Consider the following 22310-nt stretch of genomic DNA (forward strand, 5'->3'; position numbering starts at 1 on the left):
CAGACCATCATGTATTGTAACATGAGGAAATACATGTTTTCTTATGAAATGGCTGCTTACCTCCCTTTTTCTTAACCTCTCTGGTCTTATCAGTTAGGTGTGTTTATGTTTCTATAAGAATCAGTTCTTGAAACCTGCATGATAATAATGATAAGAATAATACTTACAAGGTTTTTTTCTCAACATAAAAGTCTTGCAATTCTTAGCTGTATTTTGTGGTATACATGTCAGCAGGACATGAAGAATGAAATATTTTTAAAACACTTTCTTTACAGTTTATTATGTTGGTATGAATTGGACATCTGTTCTTGTGTTTTGAATATTGATCATTTTTTCATTTTACTGTCATTTAGCTGGAATTGTTGAGTGTAGAGTGTTCAAGATCAAACAATCACATGTTTGTCTTTAAAAAAAAAACTTGTAAAAACCAGGACTAGCCCCAAAATAACATTTGTGTTTATTTTGATATTTACTGATAATAGATACTTGGTGATAAGTTGTTTACAAGCATCTGACGTCATTTCGGAATTCTTTTTATATATATACCTATTAAGGAGCGGCAGATGGGATAGGTTTGAAATATTTCTGAATTTCTCAGTTGAATTTAGTGTTTGTGTAATAATCATTTCTTACTAATTGTCAGTAGCTGTGTAAGTTCTTACATTTTGATACATTTTATTCATTCATTCTTTCATTCATCCAGTCACTCACTCATCCATTCATTTATTCATTCATCCGTCCACCCATTTTCTATTCATTCATTCTTTCACATGGATGACATAAGTGACAAGGAAAATTTATGAAATTGTCTTGAATACATTAGACTGTTTATGGGTTTGGTCTCAGTGTCAGTAGGTGATAAGTATGACTCACCTGGTTGTAGACAAGGCAACATGATGCACAAACAGGTCCACAATGATCCATCAGTCCATTCAAATGACAGCTTCAGTACATTTATTGTATTTGCTGTATTAAAGGCACCAGAATACACACAGCCTGTCCAACCAGTCAGTGTCAGTATACACCTACCTGACCATGCCTACCCAAACACCATTATACCCTGACCGTTCATATGCTCTGATTTTTTACTTGACATGAGAGTGTAGTAAGAGATATAATTCCCTTGTGACGAAGTGAAAAGAGATATTATTCCCTTGTGACTAAATGAAAAGAGATTATAATTCCCTTGTGACTAAGCGAAAAGATGTATTATTCCCTTGTGACTTAAGTGAAAAGAGATATAATTCCCTTGTGACTAAGTGAAAAAGTTTTTTTTACACAGTGAATTTTTCATACTACTCAAAACATGTTAAAGACACAATTTGAAGGTTGTGTGCTGCAATATTCACCACATATGTTAGGTGGGGATAGTAGGGATACAGTCTAATATATTGGTTGTTGTTTCAGCACCGGGGTCCGGTGGACCAACCAACATGACATCGGAGAGCGAGTCAGATGACACTGACATGGGTCGGCTTCAAGGTCAGTCTAGTTTACAACCACTTCAAATTCCCAGCATGGGTAACAAGTTGCTGATCACATTCATTTGCCTGTCTCTTTTAATTGTTTGCCTATCGTAATTAATGATTTCATATTCATGGTTCACCTCTTTCATTTCATTTAGTTGAGACTCTTCTTTTTGCCTATGACAGATGTGGGTAATTTGCTTGTTTTCTTTGTTCTTATTGCAAACTATAATGATTCATTAACTCTCTCTTTTGTGTGTGCACTTAGATCAGTGACTAGTTATACACCAAATCTGTCAAAGTTTAGATGCACATCTGCAGATATTCAGGGCTTAAACATTGACAGGTCTGAGGAGCCGGACCAGCATGTATATTAATAAATTCAAGAATTAAAAAGTATGATGTACCAGTTTATTTCTTTCACTGGCATTATTGTCAAATGTACTCTGTCATAAAGTGTCAGAATTTTGCACATCATTAAATGTAACAGTGAAGTAAAGAATTCATGTTTTCCATCATATTACTGTCACAGAAACTGGCAGAATGTTTTAGAGCCCAATAGAAATTTCCTTTAGAAATGTTCAGTTTTTTAATTTTGTCTTTATAAACATTTAAGAAAATGATCAAAAGAGTCCACATGTAAGTTTCATTGTTTATTTGCTGTAAGGTCGGATGTACTTTTGGTCACAGAATTCTAAGTATTGGATTTGAACCAAAGTGGGGCAAGGCAGGTTCCATTTTGGACCTTTAGATTTGTTTAGCTAGAAGTCTGTTACCAGAGTGTCCTAGACAGAATTTTCAACCCTTGAGAGAGACAATCACAAAAAATGAGGATATGTTTCTGTATGGTCCAGTTGTTGTTATGTGATGCTATCCTCTGGTCAGCCTTGCAGGTGTGTTGTGGTTTTAGTCGAGTGCATTGTCTGTGTGAAGTGAGACGATAATAAGCCTAGTTTCTGTCTGACCATGTCAGTGTTACTTAATGTGGGCATTGTTCAGGATTCAGAGAAGTTACATAAATCTGGGATAAGTAGTGGCCGCCTCCTTGTTAAGGATACACCTGACCCTCTTTACACAAAGGGAAGTTAGGGCTACAACTCTTGGAAGTCTGCAATGAGAGCTGAGATGGTTTATGGAAAATGTTGAGGACTATGTATAGTAATCCCTGTGGCTAATAACTATGTGGTTGATAAGGTGTGATATGAAAAGCAAAGATTCTCTGTAACTGTGTTTAAGGTTGGATGGATAATGTAGAAGGCGAGGAACTCACTGTCAGCCTTTTGCCAAGAATGTGTGGAATGAAGATGTTCAAATTTTATACCATGGAAAATCATTGAAATTATTGAATGAAGTAATATCCCTTCCCCTTTGTTTCTACATGTGAGATGTAGGATACAGTTGTCATTAAATACTGAGAATAATTCATCTGTAATGAAATAAGAAAATTTTAAACATTTCTATTTTCCTGTTCAAGCAATTTTAATCCAACCTATCAAAGTCTTAATTAGTAATTTTTGGACTCTTGTCTCAATTGACCTATAGTATTATAGTATTTTTATTGCCTTCAGTTTTCAAGCTATTCTCAAACATGTATATCTTGTTAAGTATTGAGAGACACTTTATGTCAAAAAGTTGTGTTCAACTAGGAAAAGTAAAGCACTGTCCTCCCCACACACTGCTACCACCATCCAGCGAAAAGCACCTGTTCACATCATACCCAAATGCATATTCAGTAGTATGGATGAGGAGGTTGTAACTGGAGGAGATGATCCTGTCTTCTTGAAGCTTCTCTTGTCAGCCATGAAAGTCGGATGCGCAGAGTGGCTATAGTTGTTGTGTTCAGTGTTAAAGGGTCTCTCTGTTCTGTGATCCCCCCAGCCGACAAGTCCCTAGAGCCACAGAGTGAGTGTAGTGTTGGTGTAGTGCTGTATTATGAGGGCACCTTTGCTCTGTTCTACACGTGTTTCAGCTCTGCTTGAAGCCCGGGGCCTGCCATCTCACCTGTTTGGGGCACTAGGACCACGTATGCATCAACTACTCCACAGAACCATGAGTGGGGGAACCAGTAAGTCCACGTCTCACCTGGGCAGAAGATTCTGCATGGTGGAAACATTACCATTACACCTAGTAACAATAGCAATACTCTTCATGTCTCTTTACAGACAGTGCCAACTATAAATGTGTAATCTATTTGAATCAACGGTTTTTCACAATGCGCTTGTAGTTTAGCTCTTTGCTTAAATGCACAGCTTCTTTTCCTGGTATATTAGTAGATGTTATTTTAATCATTTCTGCTAGTTGTACAGTATAACATTCATCAGCCTCACCATGAGTTTCATTGAATCATTCCTTCCAGTCACTGTTGTGAGTGACATGTGACTGATGATGTCGCCTTGTGTTCTGCAGTGAGCAAGGTCCAGCAGCTGCTTCAGGGTCTCCAGGCCTCAGGTGATGAGGGCCAGCAACTCACTGCTGTCATGGAAATGTGTCAGGTCAGTGAATTCCACCAGCATATGTATCATCAGCTACCCTCACTTATGTCATGTAGGCCTGTGTCATGGCCAGAATGTCAGGGCTAGGTGCTGCCTATAAACTTCTCCCAAGTCTGACACAAATGAAGCTCAAACTTGTCATGTTTTTTGACAGTAATGATGATACCTGAATTTGTTAATGAGGTTTAAATCTGATTTTCATGGGGAGGAAATTGTAATGGTGGCAATTTAAGATTTGTTTTTCAAACTGTTCTCACTTCATAAGCAGTCATGTAACAAGTCAACTAGAAAAAGGTGTTCTTATTAGTGTTTGAGACTTGAGAATTGTAGTTATGTCCTTGATTTCATCTGCTGTGATTGCTCAGTCCCTTAGTAGGAGATAGTGGCTTTGGCAAACCCTTCATCTTTCATGTCGTGTGTGAAGAATATATAGGTGTTCTTCCCAATAATGACAAACTGTTGATTAAGGTGGTTTTAAAGTGTGTGAGTTTTATGCCACACTCAGCAGTATTCCAGCTTTGTAAATAGTCCACAATCCAGACAATCCAGTGATCAACAGCATGAGCATCAATCTGTGCTATTGAGAACCAATGACATGTGTTAACCAAGTCAGCGAGTCTGACCACCCAATTCCGTTAGTCACCTTACTACAAGCATAGTCACCTTTGGCAAGCATGGGTTGCTGAAGTCCTGTTCTACAAAGTACATTTAATGACTTGTGTAGTGATATGATTCCTACCCTTACAACATGAAGAAATAATCAAAATAGAGGGAATCCAGCCTTATATTCCCTTACCTGTCTTCTCCTCACACCCTTCATTATTATTTTGGATGGGCTCTTAGTCATGCTTGAGATGGTGAATATAATCAGGTTTGCCCTGATATTTCTTTGTCATCACTATGCTCATATCCAGGCTCTCACCAATTTGGTCAACCCTCTGCTATGACCAGAATGCTATGAAAGTGTTGTGATGTCAAACTCATGTCACTTTTCCCCCAAGACTTGAACCTGGGGAAATATAGACATGCTTAATTTTGGACCTAAGCATTTCAGGGACTGATAGGCAGTTTGGAAAATAACATTAACAAGGTTCCGGGACTATGAGACAGACTAATCTTTCTCCTTCCTCCCATCCAGTTGCTGGTAATGGGCAATGAAGACAGCCTGGCAGGTTATCCAGTGAAGCAGGTGGTGCCGGCCCTCATCACACTCCTGCAAATGGAACATAATTTTGACATCATGAACCATGCATGTCGAGCTCTCACATACATGATGGAGGCTCTGCCCCGGTCTTCAGCAGTTGTTGTAGATGCTGTGCCTGTCTTCTTGGAAAAGGTAACTATTACAACTTGATTTTGTTTGCTTATCTGTTGCTAAAATTGCAAGGATTATGCAAATGCATAGAATTTATTGATTTCTTATTATTGGTAAAGATCTAATTTCAGTGAAAATAGCAATTGGTCTTATTAAGTAGTCACTTGTGAGCTTATGATGGATAATACTTATGAGAAGTCTGCTGAAAAGGATTTCAAAAACAACCTGGGATCTGTAGACATGAGCAGGTTTCTTTCACTTTACTTGTGGACTTGTGGTAAAAATGTTATGAAAGAAAACATGATGATCCATGATGATGATGAGTACTTGAACCTTGGACAATTGATGTGTTTCAGCTGCAAGTCATTCAGTGTATGGATGTAGCTGAACAAGCTCTTACAGCTCTAGAGATGCTGTCTCGGAGGCACAGCAAGTCAATCTTGCAAGCTGTAAGTTCACTCAAGTTTTGACCACAAGTTACAAGCTAAATGCAATTCAGTACTATGGTACTTCAAAGTTGACATTTTCAGTGTTTATTCTTCACATTGGTCTTAACTTCTAATACATGGTTGTCCTTTTGGCTTCATTAATGAGAATTCCAGGTGATACATGCTTTTCTTTAACAACATGTTTCTGTGGGGTATTATTTCTAACTCCATCTGTCCGTCTGCCCATGCACAATTGTCTTTTCCAGAGTAGAGCCTAAAAAAATGAGATATTTCTTCATCAAATTTTGCACATAAATAGGTCTGGTTCTGAACTGGTGCCTTTGGTAATTTTGAATTTCTTATTAAAATATTTTTGTGTTTCCATGTCAACAAGTTTGACTTTGAAATTGGTTGTAGTGCTCCTTTTGGAGCAGAACTTTAAAACCTTTCAGTGCTCTCCTTCCACTTTATGGGTATTCAAAAACATAAAGACATTAATCAACAGCAACACTCTATTTCCAGTATCAACATTACCGAGATAACTCAAACCACTCAGGCAGTCTGTTATTGATACAAGCACAATAGTAAATGTGTCTAAATAGGCATGTGTATGTTTTCATGAGATCAGTGTGAACAACAGAGTAACATTTGACATAGTCATGACTAGTTGACATATTCAAGAAGATTATTTCACTATTGCAGGTATATTGGTGACTTTGTCGTCTTTGGTTGCATTTGTACTTTATACTAATCAAATGACTTACTTATGTACTGACAATATAACATGACCATCACTATGAGAATCTTTACTGATACTGGTGGATGTTCTGCCCGTTTACAGGGAGGAATTGCTGCTTGTCTGATGTTCATAGACTTCTTCAGCATCTCTGCTCAGCGCAGTGCCTTGACTGTCACTGCCAACTGTGTACAGAGTTTATCGTCAGAAGAGTTCCACTATGTCAGGGACTCGCTGCCTCTCCTGAGTGGGCGACTCAGCCACCAGGTATGTACTGGCTAGTTCAATCTCGGCTCTTGCAGTAAAGTGAAACCAAAATTAAACCAAACAACAAATATTTCATTTGTGATAATGTTACCTTATTGTGTTGTCAGTATTCTTGTCAACTCAAATCTGGATACTATGGTCCCCAGTTAGATATCATGTGTTAGATCACAAGGGCAACTGCATGACTGGTGACATCTTAAATTATGTAAATATAATTTGATTATTGGTTCCTGCTACAACATATAAATATGGAAATGACACATGTAAAATTAGCTCTTATGACATATTGTATCAAAAACTTGTATATAAACCCACTCATGCTTAATACCAAGCTAATAAATGGTCTAATAAATTCATCTTATACTAGTATGTAAGTGTAGCAGGGCATGGAGTCATCCCACAGATGACATCTTGTCAGCTTGCTGACGGGGTTAACCTCTTTGGTCATGTGGAGAAGGCATCCAACTTCAGATCAGAAGATCAGTGCTCCAAATCTCAGCACAGGCCTCGAAATTTTATGTTCTCTACCTGAGATAATATCGGCTGTACTGAAATCATTCCAAGAGCATAATTAAGGTCCCAAACCTTTTGTCCCAAGCTATCAGAACAGTACCATGTTAAATCATTTATACAATTCCTGTACCAGACATTTTTGAGTCCAGTAGCCCCCATCATTTTCTGTACTTTCTCTTAATAATGGGATAGTTGCTGTTCTTACAGGAGTATAGAGATTACAGTGCTCAAGCTTTTGTACAATTATTTGAGGTCACAACATGTAGATGAAATGTGTTGTCTCAGAAGGACAATGTTGCCTGAGGAAAAATGTTATTGTCATCTGATGTTTTAATTTCTTCATCTACTCTGTATGTTTGTTTCAGGACAAGAAATCGGTGGAGAGTGTATGTCTGTGCTTCTCTCGCCTCGTGGACAACTTCCAGAGTGACCAGAGATTGTTGAAGGAGATAGCTGTGCATGGCCTGCTCTCCAACATACAACAGCTGGTCAGTGCATATGAACTGCCTTCCTGGCATCACTACAGATAAACACCTTTCAGATTGGGGGTCAGGATCTGTCACATGCAACCTGTACTGGTTGTAAGTGGCTATCTAGTGGTCAGGGTGGTCAAACTTGGTGACTTGGCTTGATCATTTTACCCAATCAGTTGTTCACAAAATTCATCTCTCGATTATGTGGTCACCACTTATTTTTAACAGGGTGCCAATAGAGTTATAATATTGTAAGGGTGGGAAGGAAACAAAATACTGAATGAAGTCTCTTTATGAACGTCTTTCATAACAATTACTGAAGGGTATGGATACCAAGTGATGGGTATTGTGCAGTCACTAATAAACAACATTAGAGAATCCTCAGGCTGGGCTAGCTGCATCTTGATAAATTTAGAAAGTGTGTACACAAATGACAATGCTTATGGCCAAAGGTCAGTTCCTTCATGAAAGAATAGATCACCAGATTGAAAATCATGTTAAGACATATTTGTCATATACATTGTCTGACGTTTCCCTGTCCTTTTGTTCAGTAGTTAGCTAGGTTCTTACTGTATCTCACTATTTATGTCTCATTTACAGCTGGCATTGTTACAAGGAAACTTTGCTCAAAATAATGACTACATACTTCTCCAAAGACTCTGAGGACCATCCTAGTTTTACAATGACCATAACTAACCTGTCTTGTCATGGCAGTCTTGCATCAATAACGAGACTATCTTTGGTTGTTTGTTACTTATGGAGTATATATATTGCTGAGTACTGTGTTTCTGTTTCAGCTGGTGGTTAGCCCCCCTGTTATCAGCACAGGCACATTTGTGATGGTCATACGCATGTTGGGAGTCATGTGTGCTAGCTGTCCTGATCTGGCGGTTGTACTGCTCAAACAAAGTAGGCCCATACAACTTCATGCCTTTATCTCTGTTTTTCTTGTTGCGTTTAAGGAGGAAGTTTATAGATTGTTATGATAATTTCAAGGTCAGTGGGGTAGCTTTGTTTTTAAAAAGACATTGACTTTTCATGTTTCACATTTGACATCCAATCTAGTTTTTCACTATGATTTTGGATTTGTGGTATAAATAACATCAAACACACTTTACAGTTCTTGTTTTAACCTGTGCTTGTGTCACATAATGGGGAGATGCACACACTCATTGACTTGACTTAGAACATAAAGGAGAGTCTACAGTTTCAAACTTTGACACAGCCCAGTAGTTTTGAACTATTTACCCTTATTCTTGTAGTCAAACATGGATAGATTTTCATCCTGGAATTGGTTTTCTTCTTGCAGAAATAGCAGAGACCCTTTGTTACTTGTTAATAGGAGCCTCTGAGCAACCTGAGAAGAATATTGAGGTCAGTGCACATTCACTGAAGAGCAATAAGGTTGGTTCCTGAGTAACTCACTTGCACTCCTGTTCTGTCTCAGTGATTGGTGACTTCCAAGTTTCAACCCACTGAAGAACTAGTCTCCAGCAACAGATGCTTGTCATTACAAGTGACTGACCTGATCAAGTCATCTATTTCGTTGACTTGGTCAATGCATTTCATTATATCCCAGTTGCAATAATAGGTGCTTGTGACAATCACTGGATTATCTGGTCCTGAGTTGATTGTTTACAAACAGCAGTCTTTTACCTGTAATGTTATGTGTGACATAAACCAGTATGTCACTCAATCTTTTATTGCTTTGTACAAACTTTCACCGTTTCGGCAAAGAGCTACAGTCATGGGTTCAGATCTCCGTTTGCTCCATTTATGTTTCTGCATTTATCAACAACTTTGTGAATTTCACCTACTTATAAATTTCAAAATACAACATCACTTCATACTTTTTCACACATGAAACTGACTCAGAGTGAAAGAACTGGAATACTGCAATTCACTAGCCGTCTGTATATTGCTAGATCTTAATTAGAAAATATTTCTTCCTAGTTATAGATTTGTGTGGCATATACTAAAGATTTAGATAACAGTCAGTGCTAACTAAAGTCCTGACTACACTGTCCACAAGTATGGCGAAAACATTGAAATCCCTTACAGTAATATGCCTACCAGCAAAGGAAAGCCAACTCTGTTTTTTGTCAAGTTTTTAAATAGAAGACATAAACAATTGGTTTTATGAGATTTCATTATGTTTTTTTTTGAACTTGCATTTCTTTTGCTGTTTAGCATAGGTTAATGTTTGAAGTAATTATGTTAGTTTACTCTGAATAAATTGTGACTTTCCTCCTTTATGTGTAGTAAAGCATCTTAAATTTTGTTCCTGGTCTTTATTTCAGCTTGTTTCCCGAACTCCCCAGGAATTATATGAGATAGTTTGTTTAACAGGGTGAGTGCAACGTCTATCTGTTAAACATTGAAATCTTAACCCATTCAATGTAATAGCCATATGAAAATCATGCTGTCATGAAAACAAAATTGAAATCAGTTTCTCCATGCCCACTTTTACCTGACCATAAATAGTAAAACAGTGTAATCATTTCTTTTTGTGTCCTCCTAAAGGCAGGTGAGTAATATAATTTTTAACTTACCTTACCATAGGTCTTATGCATATTACCTCAAGCTTCGCTAGAAGAGATCAGACAGTCGTTGATTCGCCATTCCCTGGATGGCTACCTCATGTAATCTACGAATGTAGTCACGGAAGTGACGTGATCTCCCCACTCGCGCGAGAGCGCAGAATCCAAAATTCACTTTTACCTCTAGCGTTCGTCTGTTCGGACGTGTTTGGTTCGCTTAGTTTACCTACTTTGTGGTTTAATAAATTTGTTTTCTCACGGGTAGGTATGGTTTGTATCCCTTAGGTGTGCGTGTTTAGGTAAGTATCATTTAACTGCACTTACTTTGCTACCTCGTGTTGTTTTTTTCTCTCACTTCGGGGTGGGTTCGCCCGCGTCGTGTGTGAGTGCGGCATGGCGTCCGTGGGGGTATTATATCTTGCTGGTTTTTTCTTCCTCCATGTGATTTTACATGTCGATTAGTATTTTTGCCCATGTTTCACAGCATTTATATGTTTTTCGTGCCACGTTGCGATGTACGCAGACAGCCATTTTGGTTGTTTGGCCTTCGCTGTCACGAGCTTACGGGCGTGCCTACTTTACAGTGGGGGTGCTGCATTTCTGGTATAGGGGTGTTTTTTCTACCTCCTAGCGTTGGTTTCAACGCATTGTTATGTTTGTTTGTTGCACTTAACTGTGTATATCTCCCCAGTTTTGCACTATCTGCTTGGGGCAGGAATCGGCGAATATCCCCACCCTTGGTGCCCGGATTGTGCGTCTCTAGCCTGCTCTTTTGACGGACACTGCCAGTACTGCGAGGCGTTATTGGTGGCGGATTTCGAGACTTATTGCGGCTAAGAGGAAGTTTTTTTCACAGCGGTAGAGAAGGTTGTCGTCTCCAGCGTCGTCGTTGGGATCTCTGCCGGACGACCCTGACTTACAACCGCCTTCAACGCCTGTGCCGACGCCTGGGATGGGGCGTTCGTCTGTGACGCCTGTACGTTTGTCCCCGGAACCACCTCGCTCGGATTCCATCGTGGATCTGTTTTCATCCAGATGCCTTGTCTCATCCGGAAGTCCAGAGGTTCCTGCGCTCTCTCCTGACGCCCGGTGCTGCTGCGATGCCAGCGTCTGGACATCTCGACACCAGCGCCTATGCCAACACCAGCGCCTTTGCTTACGCCAGCGCCTATGCCAGCGCCTGTGCTTGTGCCTACGCCTATGTCTACGCCAGCGCCTATGTCTACGCCAGCGCCAGCGCCTGTGCTTGCGCCAGTGCCTATGCCTACGCCAGCGCCTATGTCTACGCCAGCGCCAGAAGCTGTGCTTGCGCTAGTGACTACGCCAGCGCCTATGCCTACGCCAGCGCCTATGTCTACACCAGCGCCAGCGCCTGTGCTTGCGCCAGTGCCTATGCCTATGCCTACGCCAGCGTCTGTCTACGCCAGCGCCAGAGGCTGTGCTTGCGCTAGTGCCTATACCTACGCCAGCGCCTATGCCGACGCCGGACCCTATGCCAGCGCCAGCGCCTGCGCCTTACCGTATACCCAGGGTGTTGCATACGTTGTCCAGGGAAGAGGTTTTACAACGACAGTTGGATGAAGGGCGCGCTCGGCGCTTGGAGGCAGAGCGCTCTCGGCGCAGATCGCGCTCCAGGTTCCCTGGGAGTCGGTGATCCTGTACCCTCCACAGTAGTCTTTGTCGGCGCTCTCGGTCCCCGCTACGCCCTTTGAATGAGCTACCAGGTGAAGACGTTGCTTGCGCTCCCAGTCCATATCACCTCGACGCTCCTCTAGAACTCGGCGTTTGCGGTCGCCGGAACCACCTTGGATCTCGTCCAAGGAATCTGCTGCTCATGCATCGACTTGGTCTCCTACATCGCGGCGTGATTCGAATTCCGTTTCCTATGAGGACCTGGAAGAACAGGTTTTTGGCCCGGACTTCGACGAGGAGGCAGGAGGCGACGGCGATGGTGATGACACTTAACTACCCTTATCAGTCGTCTTCGAGTGGATTGCTGACAGGTTACCGTACTGCCCTTCACCTTCGGCTAATTCCAACAACCCTGCAGCACTTCATTTATCGCCGGAGCTACTCATCCCGCCTGATCCTATGGTGGCGGACGCCGTGGCTGTATTAGATGCGGTCTTTGAAAAATTGTCATCTAATCCGAATTTCTAAGTGTGTAAATCCAAGAAGTCAGATTACAAGATACACAGCCTGGTTTTCGCGGACAGCGTGGCGGTCTTGGTTGAATCTATGTAGCGGTTATTGGGCTCCTCGCAGCTCTCTTACAGAGTGCAGGATTCTAAGCGGGTGACCATTGAGACTGAACTCAAGCGGATGCTTAAGCCGTTGTCTGCTCTGGTGTCAGCTACCTCGGCGGCGGCGATGGACTTGTCTGAAGACAACGCCTCGAGGATTGATCACCGTACCAGATATTCCTCTGCTGGTAGGCGTGAGACTGGGTGTCCTTTGGAGGGACTGGCTGCATCCTCGAAGATCCTTACTTTACAATTTGTCTACATATACTTCAAGCGGAGAAAGTTTTCTTTCACGTGCTTTACGCATTTTGTCACGAAGATTTTTCGAGACAACTACAGAGTGCCACGCCTAACTACACCTCTTATTACAAGAGAGGGCAGCATTTATCTTCGGGGAAAATTCCAACACATGTACTTGGAAAGCAATTTGTCTGCGTCAGTTTTCAAGCGGCGGAAGGGTTTTCGCGCGCTTTACTCCTTTAGACACGTGCTCGCCATACAGCATGGTTACTGTTAAGCCTACAGGCTAGCAGGGTATCACCGTTTACAAGATTTCATGGTGATCAGTTACCTGCTACACCGGTGACGTCACGTCTACATTTTGATTGGTCCCCGAGAGACAACGCCCTGCAAAGGATCCCAGGGACGTTACATCTGATTGGTCATCGAGGGACAACGCCCTGCGCAGAATGTGTTGTTATTATACTAGTGTAAGGAAGTTGTCTGCAGTGACTTAGTCATTTACGATGGAAAGATGTCGTTACACTCTAGACTAGCAGTCTACAGCGGCATTGGATTTCTCTAGTCGGCATAGAGATCCTCTAACAGTAGTCTCAACGCTGCCTATCAGGAGGCGTGCAGCGATGTATGGCAGTTTCTGATCGGACAGACAGCCAGCTATAAATAGACTTCCTTGAAATGTCAGCACATTCATAATGAACAGCGTGGTTATTCTGAAGTCGAAGAATGACGCATCTTTACGGCATACAAGATTATCTTGAGAGGGGTGGACTTCATTATCAGGCTGTTAAGTCAGCTTGGATGACTAACTAACTCCGCGGGACTTGATTCATCACATCGCCGTCCCAGGTTCGGGGGTCGAAGTTCAAGGCTATGTTAAAAGCAAGCTCTACTCTGTCCGTTATCACTATGTCAGTGATAATGTCTACTCGATTTGCTCATGTCACCTTAGGATATGATCGGACGTAGACGTCTACTATTACGTCTATGACAGCGTTTTCTTGATCATGATTTCATGACAGGTTTACGACATTGGACGTCTTGACACCACACCTGTGGTAGGCTCGCTGGTCAATGTTTGCGTAGGAAGTTACTTATTAGAGCCGTCATTCAACAACCATCTTTAGGTAGACACTTCTCTCCAAGGATTGAGTGCCTATCTAGTCAAGAAGGTTGCAGCAGGATTCTGGAAGAGTGGAGCTCAATCTCTTCACATCACCCAGTTGAAGATGAAAGCGGTGATGCATGTCTGTCATTGGTTGACAGCACCGAGAGACAAGCTACTGATGATCCATACGGTCAACTCAGTAGTAGCTTTCTAGGTAAACAAGGGTCAAGGAGGCCTCGACCTCTACTACACTTGTCGTTTCTACCCTTCGATGTGGTCGAGTCTGATCCTCCAAAATAAAGTATCTCACATACCAGGAGCCTGCATCTTCATGGCAGACGCCTTATCTCACCCCCTACGTCTATCACCAACGGAGAATATGTTGTGTGGAGAGACGTTTCAAATAATCGGCTTCTAGAGTGGGACCAATTGTTGTTCCATCCTCACAATCGGACACTGCACCTGGTTCCGTCGCGGTTTCATCTTTGCGCCTGGACCATCTGTGAAAGTCTTGAGGGCCAAGGGGTACTCATCTCAAGTGGCGAAGTTAATCGCCCGGGAGCACAGGGTTTCCACTCAGTCACTTTATGGACCTGGAGGCGTGAGCGATCGACGCGATGTCCCTGTCGTGGGAAGGTCTGGACGCTTACACGTTTCCACCACCAGCCCTTTCTCTCAGAAGTGGTCGCTAAGGTCAAGCAGACTCAGAACCTGCAACTGCTTTTGGTCGCACCTTGGTGGCCAGCCAGGCCATGGTTCCCCAACCTTCGACGACTCGCAAGCGGAGAACCATACAAACTTCCAGAGTGGTTGCATCTACTTCGGCATCCACACAGTCGACAACTGCATCCGGATCCACTGCGATTCCATCTTCACGCATGGGTCATTTGCAGAGGGCGTTAAAGGCTAAGGGCTACTCCATGCACGTGGCGAGCGTTATAGCTCGCGCGCATAGTTTCTACCTGATCCCTATATGACGACAAATGGCGCTCGTTCGAGAATTTTTGCGCTCATAGATCTCAAGATCCTATGGCAACATCCCCTCAGTTTGTGTCAAAGTTCTCTTTCTACGGAACTTTAGACATCTCAGAGGCAGTACCTTAGGCACCTATCTGTCAGCATTGAATTCTGTCCTTGCGATCAAGTCAGGTAAACAGATCTCCAAGGTACCGGAACTGATTGCGTTTCTCAAAGCTTTCAAGCTGGAAGACCAGAAGGCCAAGTTTCGTCCTCCAGCCTGGGATCTTAATGTCGTTCTACAACATCTTAGAGGACCGCCGTATGAGCCGTTAGAGGAAGCCTCTTTTGAACACCTATCCAAGAAGACGGCTTTCCTACTAGCATTGGCGACAGCGGCTAGAGTCAGTGAGATCCATGCTCTTGACATCACACAGATTCACTTTGAACAGTCAAGGCACGGACGAGTCCATTTGGGTCTGCTCTGGGACTTTGTGGCTAAGAACCCGCTTCCCGGGCAGCCCAACAGGTTATTTTCCATCCCTCCTTTGTCTACGATCCTTGGTCATCATGACTTGGAGGAGGAACTGCTATGTCTGGTCAGAGCTCTGAGATGTTACATTAAAAGGTCAGCCTCTAGGAGACGGTCCCGCAAAAGACTATTCATCCCATTTGCGTCGACCTGCAAAGGAGAGGTAAACAGGAACACGATTGCCCTTTGGCTCAGATCGACAATCCTGGCTGCCTACGACGACAAGCTCCTGCCTCATCCGGTAGCAAATAACCCGCACGAGATCAGGGCTTTGGCATCTACAATGGCCCTCCATCGATATTGCACGGTAGCGCAGATCATGGAGGGTTGTTTCTGGAAATCATCAACTGTCTTCGCTTCCCACTACTTGAGGGACCTGACAGTTGAAGATGTGGAGGGGTTACAGTCATTTGGTCCACTGGTAGTTGCTCAGCAACTTACCCGACCGTCCGCCCATTAGGTAATAACGCCGTTACTTACCGTTGGTCTTAAGATTAACCTCACCCTCAGGGTGCGTCGGTTTTTCTTTGGAGTTCTATTGGGTTACTCTTTGTCCTGCTCCAGGTGTTATCCTGAGACCGTTGGCATTGGTTTCCCAAGTTCTCCTGTTGCATGTGCACTGTTTGCTGAGGGATGGTCCTCCGGAGTCCACACCACCATCCATCTGTCGAAGCCATATGCATAAGACCTATGGTAAGGTAAGTTAAAAATTTATTAAAATCTAAATATTTTAGATATTTAAATACTTACCTTACCATAGGGCGGTGACTCCCTCCCAACGCTGGATGCTCCTCCCCACTTTGGACTCTTCGGACCTTCCGGTTGGCGGTAAAAGTGAATTTTGGATTCTGCGCTCTCGCGCGAGTGGGGAGATCACGTCACTTCCGTGACTACATTCGTAGATTACATGAGGTAGCCATCCAGGGAATGGCGAATCAACGACTGTCTGATCTCTTCTAGCGAAGCTTGAGGTAATATGCATAAGACCTATGGTAAGGTAAGTTAAAAATTATATTACTCACCTGCCTTTAGGAGGACACAAAAAGAAATGATTACACTGTTTTACTATTTATGGTCAGGTAAAAGTGGGCATAAATGCTATGATTTGGGTGTTTACAGAGAGTTGTTACCGAAGTTGCCAAATGATGGCATTTTTGCCATTGACTCGATGTTACGGAAAGGCGGGTGTGTAAATACAGATTCTGTGATATGGCAGTGGCAGGATGACAGGGCAATGTGGCGGCCGTACAACACTATTGACAGCAAGATAGTTGAGGTAGGTAAACCACCATAGTCAATTACTTACACCAAGATAGTTAAGGTAGGCAAACTACCAACCCCATTACTGACAGCCAGATAGTTAAGGTAGGCAAACTACCAACCCCATTACTGACAGCCAGATAGTTAAGGTAGGCAAACTACCAACCCCATTACTGACAGCCAGATAGTTAAGGTAGGCAAACTACCAACCCCATTACTGACAGCCAGATAGTTAAGGTAGGCAAACTACCAACCCCATTACTGACAGCCAGATAGTTAAGGTAGGCAAACTACCAACCCCATTACTGACAGCCAGATAGTTAAGGTATGCAAACTACCAACCCCATTACTGACAGCCAGATAGAAGAGTTTGACAATCTACACTACCCCATTACTGACAGCCAGATAGAAGAGTTTGACAATCTACACTACCCCATTACTGACAGCCAGATAGTTAAGGTAGACAGACTACCCTACCCCATTACTGACAGCTAGATAGTTGAGGTAGACTACCCGTACCCCCATTACCTGACAGACAGATAGTTGAGGTAGACAAACAACTCTGCCTATTACTGACAGCCAGATAGTAGAGTATGACAATCTACACTACCCCATTACTGACAGTCAGATAGTTAAGGTAGACAGACTACCCTACCCCATTACTGACAGCCAGAAAGTTAAGCTAGACAGACTACCCTACCCCATTACTGACAGCTAGATAGTTGAGGTAGACTACCCGTACACCCATTACCTGACAGACAGATAGTTGAGGTAGACAAACAACTCTGCCTATTACTGACAGCCAGATAGTAGAGTATGACAATCTACACTACCCCATTACTGACAGTCAGATAGTTAAGGTAGACAGACTACCCTACCCCATTACTGACAGCCAGAAAGTTAAGCTAGACAGACTACCCTACCCCATTACTGACAGCTAGATAGTTGAGGTAGACTACCCGTACCCCCATTACCCGACAGACAGATAGTTGAGGTAGACAAACAACTCTGCCTATTACTGACAGCCAGATAGTAGAGTATGACAATCTACACTACCCCATTACTGACAGCCAGATAGTTAAGGTAGACAGACTACCCTACCCCATTACTGACAGCCAGATAGCTGAGGTAGGCAAACTACCCTCCACTATTATTGACAGCCGGATAGTCAACTTAGGCAAACTACCCTACCCTATTAATGACAGCTAGATAGTTGAGGTAGACAGACTACCCTACCCCCATTACCTGACAGCCATATAGTAGAGTATGACAATCTACACTACCCCATTATTGACAGCCAGAAAGTTAAGGTAGACAGACTACACTACCCCATTACTGACAGCCAGATAGTTAAGGTAGACAGACTACTCATCCTCGTTACTGACAGCTAGATAGTTAAGAAAGGCAAACTACCCTACCCCATTACTGACAGCCAGATAGTTAAGGTTGGTAAACTACCCTACCCTATTACTGTACTACCCTGTTCAAAGTGGGGGTAACTCCTGCTCAATCACTTGTTACCTCTGCTTTGTCTTAGTTGACTCTTGGATGATTATTTCCTGAACTTTGACATGTTTCAGGCTGCATATCAAGCTGGTGAAGATGAGGTCAGCCTTTCCACAATGGGCAGGTCCTACGCTGTTGACTTTAACTCAATGCAACAAATCAACGAAGATACTGGTACAGCACGTCCTGTACAACGTAAACTGAATCCCCTCGCCCCTGCATCGCAGCAGAGCTCATCAGGTAGTGACAGACTGCCAGAGGTAGCATTTAGCATTCAGGAGAATTACTTTCAGTCATGAAATTAATGAGAAATATGTGAGTGCCCAAATTTAGTGATTTCTCTGTATGTCAAAACATGTTGTTTCGCAAAGTTCACTGCACATTGATGAAAAAATTGCAAGTTCTGTAATCAGACCATGTTGTAATATTGTGATATATCATTGTAACAGAATTTCATTTAACATGGGGCAGTAGTTCAATTTCCTACATGGATACAATGTGTAAAGCCCATTTATGATGTCCCGTGCCATGATATACCTTGAATATTGCTAAACATGGTGTAAATGTAAATGATCTCACTCACTATTAGCAATTTCAACTCACCTGACTGAAAACTGCATGGTTCAAAGGCCTATGATATTTTCTGAAACTTTGTGTGAAAGATCCAAGCAATGGGGTGTGCAAAGGATTCTCATAGATTTTTGACATGGCTGACATTATCTTTGTCATTATTTAGGTAATCCTTGTAGGTCTATTTGTCTGCTAATTTAGAGCTAAAATGTACCATTTATTATCTTCCAGCCACATCTGTCTCATCAGACCCTAACTTAGAAAGATGTGACTCCCGTGCTGAGATCTTGAAGGAGGATAGTGATCTGGCTACAGCCTTCATTCAGACACTGTTCTCAGTGCTGTATGAGGTCTACAGTTCATCAGTAAGTCATCACCAAGGATATACATGTTTCATTTTACCAAATTGTATATATATATCATTTGTGAAGAGGCAAGCTGTTTTTTAAAGTTAGTCCTTTCGGCAGTATTATCAAACAGTGCACGAGAAGTTTGTTTGAATGTTTCATTCAAATCTGTTAAACACTTGCATCAATTTTGTCTGTTGTGACATTTAGAACAATACATGTTTATCTTAATCATCTCTAGGTGCCCATTAGAATTTTAGACCCTTAAGAACCATGCTTGCCATGAAAGGTGACTATGCTTGTCGTAGGAGGCGACTAACAGGATCGGGTGGTCAGGCTTGCTGACTTGGTCACACATGTCATCGGTTCCCAGTTGTGCACAATGATGCTCATGCTGTTGATTACTGGATTGTCTGGTCCAGACCAACGCTATAAAGCTGGGACATTGCTGAGTGTGACATAAAACTAAACTCAATCACTCATTCACCATTAAGATTAGGTCCACTAAGTCATAAGCAACCATGCTTGCCACAAAAGGCGATTTGTCGTAAGAGGCTACTGACAGGAACGGGAGGTTAGCCTCACTGACTTGGTTGACTCATCGTTGGTTCCCAATTCCACAGATCGATGCTCATGCTGACGGGTGCTGGGTAAAACCAAACTCACTCACTCACTTATCAGCTCTGGGCAAGTCATGCCACTTATTTAGGTCCTAATTAGTTTTTCTAGTATTATCAAGATCCAACAATACTTTCAGCAGTACACCTGTGAAAGTAGGACTATTGTGAAAATATACTTGGTACTTTTGTGCTTCAACAACAGGCTGGCCCTACTGTGAGACACAAGTGTCTGCAGACACTGCTGCGAATGATCTACTACGCATCATCTGACCTTCTCAAAGAAGTACTGAGGAACCAGCCAGTGTCAAGGTCAGATCACATGTACATTTTCCATGTTCTTACCATTTACTCCATAGGCAAAGCTTCCAAGTTCAGTTGTATCTTCATTCTGTCATAATCAATGCTCCTAACATTACCATCTGAATGACCAGTACCTTAGCACTGATTTCCCCTTGCTCACCAGCTTCAAATGATCAACCAACCAAAATGCCCTTCCTAAATGCAAGTTCTACATAAATCAGTGTTCAAAATCATGGCTTCATCTTTGCAAGCCATTACTCAGATGTTCCAATGAAAATCAAAGAGCAAACAAACTATGGAACAGCCAAACATATTTACAAACAAGAGACAATCCCCATTGTTGGTAGTTATGGTTAGTCCAGGGATCTTTCTTGTTTTAATCTGTGAACACCCTAAATCCCTGCCATTTTATTTTGAACTGTAACAAGGACTCCACACACATTCATTCTTAATTACAAACACTATGACATTATTAAAATTTCGTCATTAATATTTTGTCTTCTATGTTGTGATACTCTGAAGTCACAATGAATGGTTTCAGACAGCCATTGTTTCAATGTGGGTGTTATGTTTACAGCCACATTGCTGCAATGATGGCCTCTCCAGATCTCAAGGTGGTCGTAGGAGCAATACAGATGGCAGATATACTGATGAAGAAACTGGAGGATATCTTTGGCATATATTTCAGAAGAGAAGGTGAGTAATTCAGTGTTTCATCATTTGTTTACAAAACTATTGAAAATAATCAGAGTGTTGGGAATCTATGGACTAGAAGGAATGAATGATTGATTGAAGGAATGAAATGATGGATGGATGGAAGGAAGGATAATTGAGTGAGGGAATGTATGTATGGATTTTCATATTAATCATTCTGTATTTAAGTTTTGAGCTGAACTAGACGTCAGTCTAATGTGCCTTATTTGTGCTTTAGTCATGCAGTGATCAATTGTTGTTAGCAAAATTGCCAGTTAATCAGGCTATGCATGGTGCTTGTCATGATGCGCTCATCAGCTAATGTTAGCCTCAGACCCACGAAGGTCCCGGGGTAGGATAGGCCTTCAGCAACCCACCCTTGCCATAAAAGGCGACTATGCTTGTCGAAAAAGGCGACTAACGGAAATATTGCTGAGTGCGGCATAAAACTAAACTCACTAATGTTAGCCTCAATTTTCAATGTCGTGTCTATCAGCACTAATCCTCCCTCCCCTCCCCATGCTAATTTTGTATTAGAATTGGACCCCAGCAACCTATGGTGTTCATAGGCCCTCAGCTTTATGAACTGTTGGTCACATTTTTAGTCACAAGTTTTCTTGGTTTTGACTGATTACTTATTGCTGAGTGCTTACCTTTTATGTTTCATGAATTGCTTTTCACCCTGCTTCGTTATTCTCAGTTCTCTTATACAGTGATAATATGATACTGTGACATGTAACTCTACCTACCATTTAACTCTTTATTTTTGTGCTGTTGTTCCAGGTGTCATGCACCAGATCAAGTTTCTGTCAGAGATGGACCTGCAATCCCCCTCAACCACCTCCAAGTCCATCTCCACTTCCTCCTCCCACAGCCTCTCCAGCAACAGCAGCGGGGGCAGTACCTCAGGCTCAGGGTCAGGGAGCATCGGTGGGGACACCATTGAGAAGAAGGAGACAGAAATCACAACCATCTCACCAGGAGCAACTGCTCAGCCTGATGAGTCCCCTCAGATGTATGTAGCTGTTGTCTGTCATTAATTACAGCTCGTGTATGATACAGACTTCCAAATCGAGTCCATGTGGGCTATAGCAAACTTGAGAAAAGGAAAGTTTGATGAAGTTGGAATTAGAACTTGGGACTAAAGCTTCAAACTGTGGAACAGCCTTTTCATGAAAGTTCGAAAGGAAGATCAGATGTCATCCTCACAAAATATTTGTTGTACTGAAATCTGTGTGAGATACCGTAGTTACAGATGTACAGTCAGGATTTTATATCTGGACCCTTTTGTGCTTCTGATGTTCTGATCCCTAATCATCTTGACATGTGTCTGGGGTCTTTACATTTTTGTTCATTTTAGAGCTGGAACACTCTAAAATATGTGTCTTTTTCAGGCGTTTAAGCGATGTTCTCAAAAGGAAACGACCTCCAAAACGAGGTCCAACCAGAAAAGGCAACAAATCAGATGATGTAATGGAAACTGGTGCTCGTGGTGGACCCGTCCTCAGTGGTAGAACTTCCAGTCGGGGGAAATCTTCAAGTGAGTAGATTACTTATGACATCAATAAAAGGAAACAGTAATGTTGTATTAGAAACAACAGAGAATTTGGTACAGTTACAGTATACCGGATACCTAGTGTCACATCACCCTAACCCTGACAAAACCCCTAAACTTAACCCTAACTGGTTTACTTTCAGTGATGG

The 22310-nt window shown here is 42.3% G+C and overlaps 1 protein-coding gene across 7 annotated transcripts in view; it reads left to right on the forward strand.

Annotated features, from left to right (window-relative positions):
• Nucleotides 1–22310, forward strand: part of LOC137281258 (E3 ubiquitin-protein ligase TRIP12-like) — a 78547-nt gene that overhangs the window by 37709 nt on the left and 18528 nt on the right. For 3 of the 7 annotated variants that reach the window (XM_067812405.1, XM_067812409.1, XM_067812411.1), the window contains 17 exons: nt 1408–1482; nt 3436–3531; nt 3873–3958; nt 5097–5294; nt 5630–5722; nt 6543–6704; nt 7583–7705; nt 8488–8599; nt 9000–9094; nt 9991–10040; nt 16430–16586; nt 18151–18316; nt 18878–19011; nt 19816–19922; nt 20491–20609; nt 21390–21621; nt 22001–22146. In XM_067812405.1, coding sequence (XP_067668506.1) covers nt 1408–1482; nt 3436–3531; nt 3873–3958; nt 5097–5294; nt 5630–5722; nt 6543–6704; nt 7583–7705; nt 8488–8599; nt 9000–9094; nt 9991–10040; nt 16430–16586; nt 18151–18316; nt 18878–19011; nt 19816–19922; nt 20491–20609; nt 21390–21621; nt 22001–22146 — 2151 coding nt within the window. The remainder of the gene's footprint in view (nt 1–1407; nt 1483–3435; nt 3532–3872; nt 3959–5096; nt 5295–5629; nt 5723–6542; nt 6705–7582; nt 7706–8487; nt 8600–8999; nt 9095–9990; nt 10041–16429; nt 16587–18150; nt 18317–18877; nt 19012–19815; nt 19923–20490; nt 20610–21389; nt 21622–22000; nt 22147–22310) is intronic. The other 4 variants (XM_067812408.1, XM_067812412.1, XM_067812406.1 and 1 more) reach the window with 2 other exon arrangements.

The sequence above is a fragment of the Haliotis asinina genome, chromosome 4 (genome assembly GCF_037392515.1).
Source record: "Haliotis asinina isolate JCU_RB_2024 chromosome 4, JCU_Hal_asi_v2, whole genome shotgun sequence".
In the NCBI taxonomy this organism is placed as follows: Eukaryota; Metazoa; Mollusca; class Gastropoda; order Lepetellida; family Haliotidae; genus Haliotis; species Haliotis asinina.